This window comes from Mangifera indica, chromosome 19, assembly GCF_011075055.1.
Source record: "Mangifera indica cultivar Alphonso chromosome 19, CATAS_Mindica_2.1, whole genome shotgun sequence".
Taxonomy (NCBI): Eukaryota; Viridiplantae; Streptophyta; class Magnoliopsida; order Sapindales; family Anacardiaceae; genus Mangifera; species Mangifera indica.
Window position 1 is genome coordinate 7,217,768 of NC_058155.1, and position 15,959 is coordinate 7,233,726.

General features: G+C 32.8%; 1 protein-coding gene across 4 annotated transcripts; it reads right to left on the bottom strand.

The window, feature by feature from the left end:
* Nucleotides 1-560: 560 nt before the first annotated feature.
* Nucleotides 561-6,714, bottom strand: LOC123202766. Of its 4 annotated transcripts, none has more exons than XR_006499055.1 (8): nucleotides 6,558-6,714; nucleotides 6,346-6,410; nucleotides 4,480-4,568; nucleotides 2,975-3,724; nucleotides 2,754-2,894; nucleotides 1,921-2,679; nucleotides 1,492-1,837; nucleotides 561-1,124 (listed from the first exon to the last, which is right to left on the bottom strand). XR_006499055.1 is itself a non-coding variant. In XM_044618884.1 (8 exons), exons 3-7 carry the CDS (start codon nucleotides 4,492-4,494, stop codon nucleotides 1,748-1,750), a joined length of 1,755 nt encoding a protein of 584 aa, XP_044474819.1. In that variant the 5' UTR covers nucleotides 4,495-4,568; nucleotides 6,346-6,410; nucleotides 6,558-6,714; the 3' UTR covers nucleotides 1,344-1,601; nucleotides 1,729-1,747. The 4 variants fall into 4 exon arrangements, 2 of the variants coding, with proteins under 2 accessions (XP_044474819.1, XP_044474818.1); XR_006499056.1 differs by lacking the exon at nucleotides 561-1,124 and adding an exon at nucleotides 1,143-1,343; XM_044618884.1 differs by lacking the exon at nucleotides 561-1,124 and having other exon boundaries at nucleotides 1,344-1,601; nucleotides 1,729-1,837.
* Nucleotides 6,715-15,959: the final 9,245 nt, after the last annotated feature.

Consider the following 15,959-nt stretch of genomic DNA (forward strand, 5'->3'; position numbering starts at 1 on the left):
GATATTAATCCACTAAGGGATCAATCAACTTGGGCATCATCAAATATGTCTGCGATTTATCCTCTAGTAAGAGAGCAACGAAGGTCTGATCGTCCTTCCAATCATATAAGAAAACCTTCACAAGGAGAGGAAGTTCGACAACAATACTGCAGCCAATATCATTAACCTAGTCATACTCGTTTGAAATGTCAAAGTTTAGATCTAGTGCTTGTGGTTGACTCGTCCTACACACTAAGTAATCGATGAAGCCGAGGTCGTCGTAGTCACGGTGCAACCCATACGACCGAATAAGTTATCATGGTTAATGTTCTGATTGCGTCTGATATTATAATTTCAATTGTATATTACATGTTTAATTTTATGTAATTTATCTATTGGGTTTTATACCAATTTTAATGTTTTGATTTTTTATGTTCAAACTCTTACTTGTACGCGATGACAATGGATCAACATAGTAGAATGCAATTATCACAATATTTATTTGTTAGCCTATCAATTTATGTATATATTTGATTTTTTGCCTATACCATATATTAATAAAACAATAATAAAATACATAATTCAAACAATAACAAAATGACATACAATCCATATGCATGCCCGCCCACCCATACCTTAATCAAATTCCTCAAAGTCTACATTTTCATAATCTAATTGAATTTAATAAATACAACCAATTAAGTAAAGTCTGCTAACATATAAATAAACTCATAAACACTAAATACTTAGTGAAGGCCCTTCCTTGGAATATGGTTTTAGCCACGCACTTTTTAACCTCCTGAAATGTTTCACTGTGAAATTAAATGGCCGATCTCAGGCAAGATATTCCGCAAACATAAGTAAAAAAACGTAATAGTCTCGGCTTCCTACATCTTGTTTTGGCATATCACGAATACACTTGTATTGTAATGTCAGCGGAATAACTAGCAATTGAATTCTCTTTGATGTATAGAAATTACTCGCCTTCATTAGGTGTGTCAGTGTCCTATATGGGATCATTAACTTCTTCACCCTCTCTAAGCTAGTGGTATATTAGGCAGAGTCGTATACATACAACTTCCAATTGTTGATATCTAATACGCCATACATCTAATGTTGATTGTCAATGTTGAAGGGAATGAATACTTGCCAACCAATGAAGAGAAATAAGTACCAATAATCAAATATATCATAAACAACTTACAATTGTACACCACATTGTCAATACTACTCTATGGCCGAAAGAATTCAGTTGACTGTTGATGTGAGATGCCATTAATTTGATGTAAGAAAAATATAGGTCATTCCATATTTGCATCTAACCGTTTAAACTCATCATAGTACTATGGGAGAAGTCCAACGAACTGGGTTGAAACAGTCATTCAGTTATCATTTGAAAAAGATTTACAAAGTATTCCTATTAAATGTTCGATGTGTTGTGTATACAAATAAATTACATCATAAGTTGAAAGTGATAACTAATATGAACAAATATAAAAGAAGGGTACATACCATGTTTTTTAACCATTTCCCTGGTGTTACAATTTGGGTCCATCATAATTTGTGTATATAGGTAGTCATTCCAGTTGGTCCCCCAAGGAAGATATGTCGAGTGCCATTACCTGATACATGATGATACCATAATAAGAACTCTGAATAGGCCTTAGCCAATCGCAAGTCCAAATAATGGTCCTCAGGTATGGGTTGTTTGTTCTTTTTTGCCTTTGTTGGATCTATGAATAGACTTACCAACTATTTCCCTGAATGCTCACACTTTTTTAGTTCTTGTCAACTTCTGAATAGTGATTGGTTGGTCCTGCACTTGTTGTCGGACATTATTATCCGATAAGTCATCCAACTGAAAAAAGTTCAAAAATTTATGCTTATCATTATTTATAACAGTGTAAGAGGAAATAAAAATTAAGTATGGTGGATAATAACCGGTATTGATCTTGATGCCTGAACATAAGAATCCTCAAGTCTTGCAATTCGATTATTTAATGATGTTTGGAGTTCTTGCATCTCCCCCCGAAGTATCGATGTTTGTTGTTGTCGTTGATCCTGTATCTCCTTATGAAATATCGATGTTTGTTGTTGCCAATGTGATTGCATCTCCTCACGAAACATTGATAACTGTCTCTCCCACTCCGTACGCATCATTACAGCGTGCTGGTCTAATTGTTGTTGTATCTGAGAGCTTATGCCTCTTCCATGTTCTGTTAAGATCTGTTGAAGACGGTCATATGATACATCACTGTACGATGTCCCATGGATCGAGTGTCTTACAAGCTCGTCCATCTGGTGCTCTTGAGGATGAGAGCCACGAGAAGTAAACATTTGTGGAGGGAAAACACGTACATTATCAAAGGCCCTATGTGACTCTCGGGGGTGTCCAGTGCGAGAGGATGACACATGTGAAGGGGATGTCTGTCTAATATGAGACGTCAGAGGAATAACGGGTCTGGCACCTCGTGATAAAGATATTCGTAAGGAAGCGGTGGAAGACTGTGAAGACCCTCTAGGGGCTATCTGAAAAGGAATAGAATGATTCGACTGGATGTCATCATCATTGTCTGAATCTATAGACTCGTCATCTGATGATGTCGATGGTGTATCTTCTCCCATAAACTCTAAAGCTCGAATATACCACTCAGAGTAACGCTCAGTCTCGGTCGGATGTAATGTAGTTGTAATCCCCTCCTGGAACATAAAGGAAATTTATAAAAATTAATGAAATACAAAATGAAATAATAAAATATAAATGAGCAACTTACCGGAGGAGCGTCCCAAAGTATTAATATGTCATCCCATGTAGGTAGTACAATTGTTTTCCATTTCAAGATACGGGGGATTCGATCATTTACTTCCAGACGGATATAAGGCGATAGATTTTGAATCGTCTCATAAATCCAATACTACACAATATATAACATTTATAGTTAGTATTTACAATAGTCGGTATGAATATAAACTTTATCTATTATATGATACTTACTTGAAAAGCAATCGGGTATCCTAAAATACTGTAACTGAGAAGTGGAAGCGGACTTGTGTATGGGGGGTAATGTTCAACACAATACTGATATTTGTTATGGATACCTTTCCGCATTGAGTCAACTGTTTTATTCCATGTCAGTGTTCCCCATGGGTATCGACTAAATGCATCTAAATTATCCACTAAATGCAAAAAATGATCAGGTATTTTGGTTCTGTTGTCTGCCCCTAATAATCCTGTAAATGCATAATATAAGACCGCGAACTTCACTGCGTCGTCATCATTGTCTCCCCAAATTTCATTGTTGAATGCTTGCTCGATCTCCCCATGGGATAACAACCTGTGAATGTTCGGGAAGTATTCCTCTCTCAATCGAGGCGTCTCCGTGCAATTAACGTAATTGGACACATCCATGTCCTCCCCAAAAATCAGACCAGTGACTAGTGCAAACTCAACAGGACTGAATCGAAATTCAACACCATTTATTCTGAACCATATTTCTTTGTCTGGGTTCCCGCGGTTGATCATACGAAATAACATCGCTTGAATAAATATGGCACTGAATCGTGGCTCCGTGAAATCTAATAAGTGTCCAAAACAGGTTGTCCGAAAAATGGCTCTCTGAGTAAATGTTAGTTTATTCCTAATTATAGTCATAATATCCATCTTTGTCCGAAGTGACATGTGCACTCGGAATCTGTATGCATCATGGAATCTATATGCCCCCTCTTGGTAGTTGATTGCAAATGTCTGAAAATATATATTAATTCATTAAATTACATTAATGAAACAAACTAGATTATCATTATTAAATTAACATAATTGACATTAGCTAATGTAACATTAGAATAAAAAAAAATAGATTATCAGTGAATTAATATGCATGACGTCATTTTTCATAAAAAAAAGTAAAAAATTTGAGTGTTCATAATATTTGATGTAAAATTATCATTTTTGATCATTTAAGCTACATTTTAGATTTGAATCACCAGCAGACAATAATCAAATTTCAATTTCCCATAATAAAATCTACTGAACTACAAACAATAATAAAATGCATGTTGTGCTTTCACTCTAATTTTTTAATATTTTTGTTTATCTTGTCATACATTATTCTTTTGGAAAAGTTGGTTCTCTTCATCTTTATTTCTTGTGGAAGTTTTGCTTACTTTCATATTAGTGAAATATTCTGCCTGACAAAGCTTGGCGAAATCGCCAACCATGGTACGCTACTCACCCAATTTCAAATTAATTTGAACAATTTCATATTAATTTTAATTTCAATTTCAAATTAATCCAATTTTTTCAAATTAATTTAAATTGGACCAAATTTCAAATTAATCCAATCAAATTAATTTAAATTCAGACCAAATTTCAAATTAATCCAATCAAATCAAATTAATTTAAATTCGGACTAAATTAAAATTCAATTTACATTGAATTTAGATCAAAATTAAATTTGATATGATATATTTCTACTTTCATTTGATATAACAAAATCTAACCTGTCTTTCTGCCATTACGTTGATAGTATCAGTGATCGATGAAGTTGTTTGTTGAATTTTCTTCGTGAACGAGAAAACAATCCGATGATCTATGCAGAATCAAATACTTTTAGAGAAAATATGGAAATAAGCAACCAAACATTTTTGGCAAAAAAAAAATTTGCCAAAACTTGCACATATATATGGAAGCAAGCAAAACTTTCACATGAAAGGTAAGAAGGAGAGCATGAGGAATATATTCTCCTCTACTTGTTAGTGAATTATTAAAGTAAATACATTATTTATGTCAATGAATTATTCATATATATCATTGTAATATTTCATATTGATGCATTTTTTATTTATATATATTCATTATACTTACTGAAAACATAACAATACATTATTCTATCTTGACGTATTATTTAACATTATGTCAGTATATTATTCCATCTTGAAGCATTTAAAATTTTTTAAAAAATTATTTATAATAGCACAAATTTAAAAAAAGAGACGCCAACCCTTTTAAAATGAGCCAGCCTTTTTTTATTTTAAAAGGGTGGGCGCCTGGCCAACCCTTTAAAAAAAAGCAAGGTTAAAGGGTTTATTTTAAAAAGGTTGGTACGCCAACCCTTTTAGAAAAAGCAAGGTCAAAGGATTTATTTTAAAAGGTTGGCACGCCAACCGTTTTAAAAAAAAGCAAGGTTGCGCCAACCCTTCTAGAAAAAGCAAGGTTGCGCCAACCCTTTTAGAAAAAGCAAGGTTAAAGGGTTTATTTTAAAAGGGTTGGTACGCCAACCCTTTTAAAAAAAAGCAAGGTTAAAGGCTTTATTTGCCAACCCTTTAAAAAAAAGCAAGGTTACGCCAACCCCACGCCAACCCTTTTAAACCTTTTTTTTTTTTTGCAGTAACTTTTTTTTTCAGTAACAATTTTTTTTTTAATTAAACGTTAATCTTTTATTTTTTTTAGTTAAATCTTATTAAATAATTTTTTTTGATTATCCTAATAATTAGGGTCTAATATAAGGTATGAAGTGGATATAATCGAGTTTTGATGGGTTGCTCTTTTTATTTTATATCTTTACTTTGAATAATTCTTAATTTAAAATCTGTTTCACTTTTTAGTTTTTTTCTTCTTTCTTTTATTTTTGAAACACTGACTCCATTTTGGAGTACTTATTCTATTTTTTACAGTACAATTCCAAAGTTGCAAAGAAAAAAAGAGAGGATTTCTTTGCATAGATTCTCATTTGAAAGGAAAAAATTGCAAAGAAAAAAAGAGAATCTTTGTATAAGGCATTTTAAGAGGGTATTTTGAAAAAGTAGATTACTGTTGTGGTATATTTGTCTAAGTTTTGAAAAAAGTGACATATATATATACACGGATTAAAGTAAGACTAAAAATTTCAATTTCTCTAAATAAAATTAGATTCCAACTTTAACAAATATGACCGTACATCACCCGTATCCTTACAGTCCCAGTAATCACCAAAGACAGATACCTTCAGGCATCGCCCGTTTCCATCCACCACCCCTGTACTGTAACAACTCATAGCCTTACAATTATTTGCAGATTGCCTTCTGCAACAATCAAGAAACGCCGCCCCAATTTGCCAAATTAACTCCCACCTATTAAATTTCCTAGCTGTTCCTCACACACATACAGAATTTCCTAGCTGTATTTCCATAACCATTATTTACCACATTCTGCCATGTAAAAACTCCTTTCACTTTTGCTTTTTAATTCTTACTAGGTCATTTCTGCTGGAATATATATATATATATATAGGAGAAGACAATTCAGAGTTGCAGTTGTAACGATTGTGAGAACTGTGTGCTCTTATTATTAGAAATTTAAGAAGATTCGTTTGATGTTTGAGAACTTACCGAGAGAATTGAGACGAAGAATTTGCTTTTACTTATTTCTGTAGGCGACGAAATCTCAAAGAAACCTGATGAAAAACACAAAAGCCAAACACGGATGACCAATTCTCCATCTAAAAAGATGAAGAAGAAAGAACAAATTGGTTTTGAGAAGTGTTAATGGAACAAGTATGAGAATTGAAAGAAAGAAAGAAATGGGAGACACAATTCGTTACCTTCAATTGAGAGTTCCTTTGGAATTCCAACAGAAAGCAAAAACACTTTCGCATTTTCCAACGTAGAGAGAGAGAGAGAGATAGAAAGAGCAAAGAAGCAGAAGGGAGTGGTTTTATAGCTTTTTAACTCTGCTTTAGACGTTGGAAAAGCACTTCAATTTAGATGGGTTGCGTTTTTATTATGTTTTTCCCTAAGGAGAGCCTTTAAAAGATGTATGGCGTGGCGTGGCCGCCTAAACCTTTTAATTATATGATTATTTTTTCATTTAAAAAATAAAATTGTTACTCAATAATGTCAAGGCAAATAGGGGTAGATATAAACTAAAGGAAAATTGAAATTTTTACTCTTATTTTAATCTGTGTATACATAAATGTCATCCATCCTAAAGTTTAAACAAATATACCATAACAATAATCAATTTTCTCAAAATACCTCTCTTTAATCTTTTATGCAGAGATTCTTTCTCTTTTTCTCTATAACTTTTTATCTCTTCTTTCTCATCTTTCAAGTGATAAACGAATAATGTAGAGAGATACTCTCTCTTCTTTCTCATCTTCAAAAATAAAAGAAGTAAGGAAAAAACTGAATTCTTCAGATTAAGAATTATTCAAAGTAAGAATTAAAAAAAAAAAAGCAACCCACAAAAACTCAATCATATCCACTTTATACCTTGAAAGAAATGACGATCGAAAAAGATCATTTAGTAGTATTTAACTAAAAAAAATAAAAAACTGACATTTAAGGATTTAACATAAAAAAGAAAAAAAATCTTGATATTTAACTGAAAAAAAAAAAACAAACGGCGTTAAAGATGAAATAAGGGTCGGTGTCAAAGCCAACCCTTATTTTAACCATTATATATATATATATAATATTTTATAAATAATATATAATATATTATATATTATATAATATATAATTATATTATAATAATAATATATTATAATATATTATAATTATATTATAATATAATATAATATTATAAATATAAGGGTTGGCGTCATCGCCAACCCTTGGCGTTATGTATTATATAATTATAATTATATTATAATATTATATATATAAGGGTTAGCACGCCAACCCTTGGCGTTAGCGCCAAGGGTTGACATTGATGACAACTCTTATTTTAACCATAAAATATATTATATTATATCAATATGGAGCTCAACATTTTCATAATTTGGTCATGAAATTCAATTACTACGACCAACTTCCGAACCATCCTTGGCTTGAGATTTGTACAATCTAAAACAAGGCATCTTGATAATCAAACACTCTCTATATTTATAAGAATTCGATCTCCACTAATCAGATTGAGAAAAGACATTTTCTCTATCTCTAATAATATTATGAGTAACTTTATCTAAGATAAAGTTATTATAATGCTTGCAATAGCCTACATGTCTCGCACTTTGTTGATTTGGGAAAATAGAGAAAAATGTTAACTTTCTTATATTAATTACAATTTTGCGTTCTTCAGCGAGCTGTAATTCATCCACACATTGCCAATAATTCTTGAATTTTTTATCTCAAACAAGATCATAAATTATTGAAGTCTTATAATCTGGTAATGACCTTATTAATCCAGATATCCTCTCATTTTCAGTTAATTTTATGTCCTTGTCTTTTAAATCATAATATCTTTCATACATGACACCAAGATGAGTGAAAAGGTTGTGCACTGAATTCATCTTATAGTTTAGATAGTAGTCCTTAGTCAACATGTTCACCTTATGTATGGCCAACAAATAAATAATAATAATTAATATATGCATAACAATATAAATATTTACTTTAAACAAAATATATATTTTAATTTAAATATAAATAAATTCAGCTAAAATAAAAAATGTATTTTTAAAATATAAATAAATTAAGACAAAATTCAATAATAAGGCGTCGCCAACCCCTTATTTTTTCCAAATCTTTCCAGTCTAAATTAGTTTTCTAACAGTTTTTTCTATTTTAAAATTTAACCAATTGGCTAATCAACAATATTATGAAAATTGCAATATTTAACAATATGTTGATTTACTTAATTGAATTCCGATAGAATTAATTCAAGTGATTTAGAATGAATCCAAATTGATATAATTTTGGTACAATATAATACAGATACATTTATGCTAAGGTTTTTATAAACCTTACCTGTTGTCCTGCCATTATTTTGTCTCTGCAAATCCAACAAGTTTCATCGGCCGATTGCTCAATGAAATTGAGATCTCTCTCTCTTTGTGGTATGTTTAATATAAGTGTGATATATATATAATATAATATTAAGACATGTTTCACGTGAATACTATTGCTAAAATTCATCCCTGCAAGTCAATTTATTCTTTGCAAGATTCTTCTGCAATATTCATTCATGCTTCTACAATAAAATTTAGCAAGGATTTAGGGTGGGCCCACCCTTGTGTAAACCAAAAGGTTGATGGTGTATAAAACGGTTGGCGTTTTATTTTATTTAAGGTTGGTGTCCAACCCTTTTGGTTTTTTATTGCATATCGCCAACCCTTTTTCCCACCCTTTAATTATTCTTTTGAATCTTTACTATTATGCAGAGTTTTTTAAAAAATATTTCCAAATGAAATAATGAATCCTGACATAAAGTTGAATTATTGACATGAATAGTACATAATTTTATTAAGGAATGCATGAACGTGGAGTATCCTAAAAAATATATATGAATAATTCACTGACATGAATAGTCCATTTACTTTAATAATTCACTGGTTGTCATGTCTCAATAATTCACTGGAACGTTTTGCTTGATTGGAAATATATATATGCAAGTGTTTTCATTTTTTTCCCACAAAAGTTTTTAGTCGCTTGCTTCCACATTTCCCACAAAAGTGTTTAGTCGCTTGCTTCAGGTTATTTTCTCGTTCAGAAGAAAATCCAGCAAATAGTTTCATCGAACATTGGTACTATCAACATTATGACAGGAAGATAGGTTAGGTTTCGTTATATCAAATTTGATAATATATATTTTCAAAGGTTTTTTTTTTTTGGGGTTGGATTAATATGATCAAAGATTTTTGTGGGTTAAATTATGTAGTTTAGCATAATTTAGCAATTTTGTCCTTTTTCATTTTTCATTGACAGTAATTTTTGTGGGTTTGGTGCATTAGTTATGTATTTATTAATGGTTTTTTTTTCCTTTTTTAGTGGAATTTTATGAATTTCTATTTTGTTTCGTTGCAAAAGTAAATTAGTTAATGGTTTAAGCTAAGGAAACAATTTTATAATTTGTGTCTATGCTTGAGGAAAATGAAGTGAAGTTGTTGGGGGTTCGAATTTTGCATTTAGTTAGCTTTTATTTTTCTTTTAGAATTAAATTATTCTTTCTCTCTGTATTGAGAATGTAAATTATTTCTTTTTTGACTTTAGTTGTATGAAATTTAAGTTCATTTAGCGTGAATTTTCTAAAGATACATATATTTAATTATGACTAATTTAAAACCTATAATGTGTAGATTTACAGTTATTTTAAAATGTAGAAGAAAGATATAAAAAATTAAATTGATAACAAAATTGATAAATTTGTTGTTTTACAGGAAATTAACTAAAATAACCTTCCCCCTTTTTCCTATGTAAAACATTTTAGCCCATTTTTTAATTGTTATTATTTTTTTGGTTATATCTTTCTATCTATATAGTATGTGCATAACTGATTATTGTAGTGATGTGAAGAAGAAATTGTGTTATGTTAAAGCGGTACAAATTCTAATACATGAATCTCGTGAGTTATTGCTTTTGGAATTTTTAAGACATGTTTGTACAGTTTACGTTGTTTTGCATATATGCTTTTTTAATTTACTAATAATAATCCAATTTTTTTCATTAATGTAATTTAAGGAATTAATATATATTTTCTAGGCATTTGTAATCAACCATCAAGAAGGGGATACAGATTCCACGATGCATACAGATTCCGTGTGCACATGTTGCTTCAGACAAAAATGGACACTGTGACTATAATTAGGAATAAACTAATGTTTACTCAAAGAGCCATTTTTCAGACAACTTGTTTTGGACATTTATTAGATTTGGCGGAGCCACGGTTCAGTACCGTTTTATTCAAGCAATGTTATTACGTATGATCAATCACGGAACCCAGACAAGGCAATGTGGTTCAGAATAAATGGTGTTGAATTCCGATTCAGTCTTGTTGAGTTTGCACTCGTGACTGGTTTGATTTTCGGGGAGGACATGGACATGTCCAATTACGTTAATTGCACAGATACGCCTCGATTGAGAGAGAAATACTTTTCGAACATTCATAGGTTGTTGTCTCATGGGGAGATCGAGCAAGCACTTGACAATGAAGTTTGGGGAGACAATGATGACAACGCAGTAAAGTTTGCGGTATTGTATTACACATTTACAAGATTATTAGGGGCGGATAATAGAACCAAAGTACCTAATCATTTTTTGCATTTAGCGAACAATTTAGATGCATTTAGTCGATACCCATGGGGAACACTGACATGGAATAAAACAGTTGACTCGATACGAAAAGGTATACATAACAAATATCAATATTGTGTTAAACATTACCCGCCATACACAAATCCACTCCCACTTCTCAGTTATAGTATTTTAGGATACTCGATTGCTTTTCAAGTAAGTATCATATATTTGTTAACTTTTTACATTCATATTGAGTATTGCAAATACTAACCATAAATGTTGTACATTGTGTAGTATTGGATTTATGAGACGATTCAAAATCTATCACCTTATATTCGTTTGGAAGCAAATGATCGAATCCCCTATATCCTAAAATAGAAAACAGTTGTTCTACCTACATGGGATGACATATCGATACTTTGGGATGCTTCTCCGATATGTTGCTCATTTATATTTTATTATTCCGTTTTGTATTTCAATCATTTTTATAAATTTCTTTCATGTTCTAGGAGGAGATTACAACTGCATTACATCCGACCAACATTGAGCGTTACTCTGAGTGGTATATTCGAGCCTTGGAGTTTATGAGAGAACATGCACCATCTACACATTCAGACGATGATGATGCCATTCAGTCGAATCGTCTTGTTGCCTTTCAGACAACCTCTAAAGGGTCTTCTTCGTCTTCCATTGCTTCCGTACGAATTTCTTCATCACGAGGTGCCAGACTTATGGTTCCTCAGACATCTCGTATTGGACATATATCCCCTCTACAAGTGTCATCCTCCCGTATAGCATACCCCCAAGAGTCACATAGGGATACACCTAATGTACCTATTTCCCTACCACGGAGGTCTACTTCCCGCGCCTTCCATTCTCGAAAGCACCAGATAAATGAGCTTGCAAGACGCTCGGTCCATAGGACGTCGTACAGTGGTATTTCATACAACCGTCTTTAACAAATATTAATGGAACATGGAAGAGGCATCAGCTCTCAAATGCAGCAGCAATTGGACCAGCACGCTATACTGATGCGGTCAAAGTGGGAGCGACAGTCATCAGCATATCATGAGGAGATGCAATCCTATTGGCAACAACAAACATCGATGTTTCAGGGGGAGATGCAGGACCAACGACAACAACAACAATTGATGTTTTGGGGGTAGTTACAGGACCAACGACAACAACAAACATCGATGTTTTAGGGGGAGATACATGACCAATTGCAACAACAAACATCGATGCTTTGGGGTGAGATGCATGAAAAAATGACATCATTAAATAATCGAATTACAGGACTTGAGGATTCTTATGTTCAGGCATCAAATTCAGTACAAATTTTTATCCACCATACTTAATTTTTATTTTCAATTAGTTTTATTACTTAATTTTTATTTTCAATTGCTTAATTGTAAAATAATGATAAAAATAAATTTGTTAACTTTTTCCAGTTAGACGAATCATCAGACGATGATGTCTGACAACAAGTGTAGGACCAACTAACAACTGTTCAGAAGTCGACGACAACTAAAAAAGTGTCAGCTTTCGGACGTATACTTCGAAAAGGGAAACAGTTGGTAAGTCCATTCACAGATCCTAATAAGGGAAAAAAACATAAACAACCCATAACTGAGGACCATTATCTGGACTCGTGATTGGCTGAATCCTATACAAAGTTCACAATATAGTATCGTCAAGTGTTAGATACTTCTACTCGACGTGTCTTCCTTGGGGGACCAACCAGAACGACCACCTAGATGCCCAAACCATGGTGGACCCAAATTATAATACTAGGGCAATAGTTGAAAAACACGGTATGTACCCTTCCTTTGTATTTGTTTATATTAGTTATCACTTTCAACTTATGATGTGATTTATCTGCGTACACAGCATATCGAAGCTTTTATGGGTATACCCGGTAAATCTTTTCCAGATGATAACTAGACGACTGTTTCGACCCAGTTTGTTAGACTTCTCCCATAGTGTTACAATGAGTTTAAACAGTTGGGTTCAAATATGGAGTGGCCCATATTTTTTGTTGATCAAATCAATGACATCTCCTATCAATAGTCAATTGAATTCTTTCGACCATGGAGTAGCGTTGACAAGGTGGTGTACAACTGTAAGTTGTTTACAATAAAATTGATTATTGGTACTTATTTCTCTTCATTGGTCGATAGATATTTATTTCCTTCAACTTCGACAACCAACATTGGGTGTGTGGTGTATTGGATATCAATGATTGGAAGTTGTATGTATACGACTCTGCCTAATATACCAATAGCTTAGAGAGGGTGAAGAAGTTATTGATGCCATTTAGGACACTAACACACCTAATGAAGGCGAGTAATTTCTATACATTAAAGGGAATTTAACCGCCAAATACTCCACCGACATTACAATATAGATGTGTTCGTGATGTGCCAAAACAGGATGTCAGAAGCGAAAACTATGGCATTTTTTTTACTTATGTTTATGGAATACCTTGCTCAAGATCGACCATTTAATTTCACATCGACACATTCCAAGAGGTTAAGAAAGCGCGTGGCTAAAACTATATTCTAAGGAAGGGCCCTCAGTAAGTATTTAGTGTTTATGAGTTTATTTATATGTCAACAAACTTTGCTAAATTGGTTGTATTTATTAAATTCATTTGGTTTGTGAAAATGCAGGCTTTGAGGAATTTGATTAAAGCATGGATGGACGGGCATGCATATGAATTGGATGTCATTTTATTATTGTTTGAATGGTATATTTTATTATTGTTTGAATGATATCATTTTATTATTATTTGTATGGTGTATTTTATTATTGTTTGAATGATGTCATTTTTATTATTGTTTGTATAGTGTATTTTATTATTGTTTTTATTGATGTATGGTATGGGGAAAAATTCAAATATATACATAAAAATGATAGGCTAACAAATATATGTTGTGATAATTCCATTCAACTATTTTGATCAATTGTCATCACATACATGTAAGAGTTTAAAAAATAATAATAATAAAATGCAATACATTAAAATTTGTACAAAACCTAATAGATAAATTACATAAAATTAAACATGTAATACATTAAAATCCATTGCCATCGCGTACATGTACAAAACCTAATAGATAACCTATTCGGTCATATCGGTTGCACCGTGAGTACGACAACCTTGGGTTTGTGCGTTATTGGGTGTGCAGGACGAGCTAACCACAAGCACTGGAGCTGGACTCAGACATTTCAAATGAGTATGACTAGGTTGATGACATTGACTGCAGTATTGTCGTCGAACTTCCTCTCCTTGTGAAGGTCTTCTTGCATGATTAGAAGGGCGATCAGACCTTCGTTGCTCCATCACTGGAGGATAAATCGTAGACATATTTGATGGTGCCCAAGTTGATTGATCCCCTAATGGATTAATATCTTCTTTGTACACCCTACATAAATATTCAGTAGAGTAGTATGTATTGACCCAGCCTATACAGTCCGATAGGTTATTATACGTTGTTATAGTTGCAACGTGTGCACACAGAATCTAGGAATATTGAAATTTGCCACAATCACATGTTCGATATAGAAGATTCACGAGAAACACTTGTTGTCGTGAATCATGAACTTCGTATTGTTGCATGTTGATTAGTTTAACAACCATGTTGGCAGATTTGAACATATGTCAAACAAGCTTGTCCTCAGCCCATAGTGTTAACAAGTGAGATCTCTCACTTGCAAAAAAAAAAACTAAAATAAATGTGATGAAAAAACAGAAACATCAAAATAAATTTTAGTCATATGAACTAGCCATGTTTCGTTTATTGAAAAACCAATGTTGCATTGTGTTTCGAAGAAACTTTACCAATATAGTGACTGGCAAAGCGCGAATAGTCCGTGCCAGAGCATTAAAGGACTCAGCAATATTGGTCATCATAATATTATATCGTCATCCTCCAAAATGGGCATGTGCCCATCTTTCATACCCAATGTCGGTCAAATAGGGTACTGCAGCAGAATTTACTCTAGTAATTCTACTCATAGCAGCTTGAAAATCTGTGAGACGATATGTCTTAGCAGCTTTTCAAAATAGTCCTTTAATATGTTTAGTTTTTTTGAACTGCGAATGCATGTTATCCTTTATGTGGTAATTACAAAAACCATGACGAGTATGAGGTATTACGTTCGCAACCGACGTAATTATTGAATGATGACGATTAGAAATATTGGCCAAGTCCAGTAAATCACCAATGCATATGTTAAGGTATATCAAAAAGGGTGTTCATGTATCTATTTCCTCTTTATGCCCAATACCGAATACGAGTGGGTAAATTTAATTATTATCATCCTTCACAATAGCAATATTGGCTAAATCTGGTAAATTACCAATGCACATGCTAAGGTATGTCAAAAAAGGCGTCCATGTATCTATTCCCTCTTTATGCCTAATATCGAATGCGAGTGGGTAAATTTGATTATTATCGTCCTTCGCAACAACAAAAAAAAGAGACCGAAGATACTTTCTTTTAAGTGTGAAGCATCAATACATATCATCGGACAATAGAATTGTTGGAACCCTCTTATAGAACACCTCATACACATGAAAAAAAACTTGAACCTATTTTTCGAATCGATATCAATACGTGTCATAGTTCCTAAGTTCTTAAGCTCCAAATTATGACAGTACTTGTGTAATATACCAAAAGACTCTTCTGGAGATTCTCGTAGAGCATTTATTGCATATGTTTGGGCACGTCATGCTTGCGTGTAGGATATGTCAATTTGGTACCTATCTGTCATGTCTGAAATAATTTCCTTTGGTCGATAAATACGATCAACCATGAACATTGACTTAAGTATGTTACCTAACGATTTTGCACTAGCTTGTCTGTGATGTGGTAATAGTTGATCCTGCAGACAAGTGTGGGTTTCATCCATACGTCGTAAGACCCAATAGTCTCCATCTTGCTCTCTCGTCGCTCGTGCCCGCTATTTACATTATGGGTGTA

What these genes read in the sequence shown, in the direction of transcription:
- LOC123202766 (XM_044618884.1), bottom strand. An exon ending in GATACCCGATTGCTTTTCAA is followed by an intron (nt 2,895 to 2,974) that starts GTAAGTATCATA and finishes TATATTGTGTAG; the next exon opens with TATTGGATTTATGAGACGAT. An exon ending in AGGCATCAAGATCAATACCG is followed by an intron (nt 1,838 to 1,920) that starts GTTATTATCCAC and finishes AACTTTTTTCAG; the next exon opens with TTGGATGACTTATCGGATAA.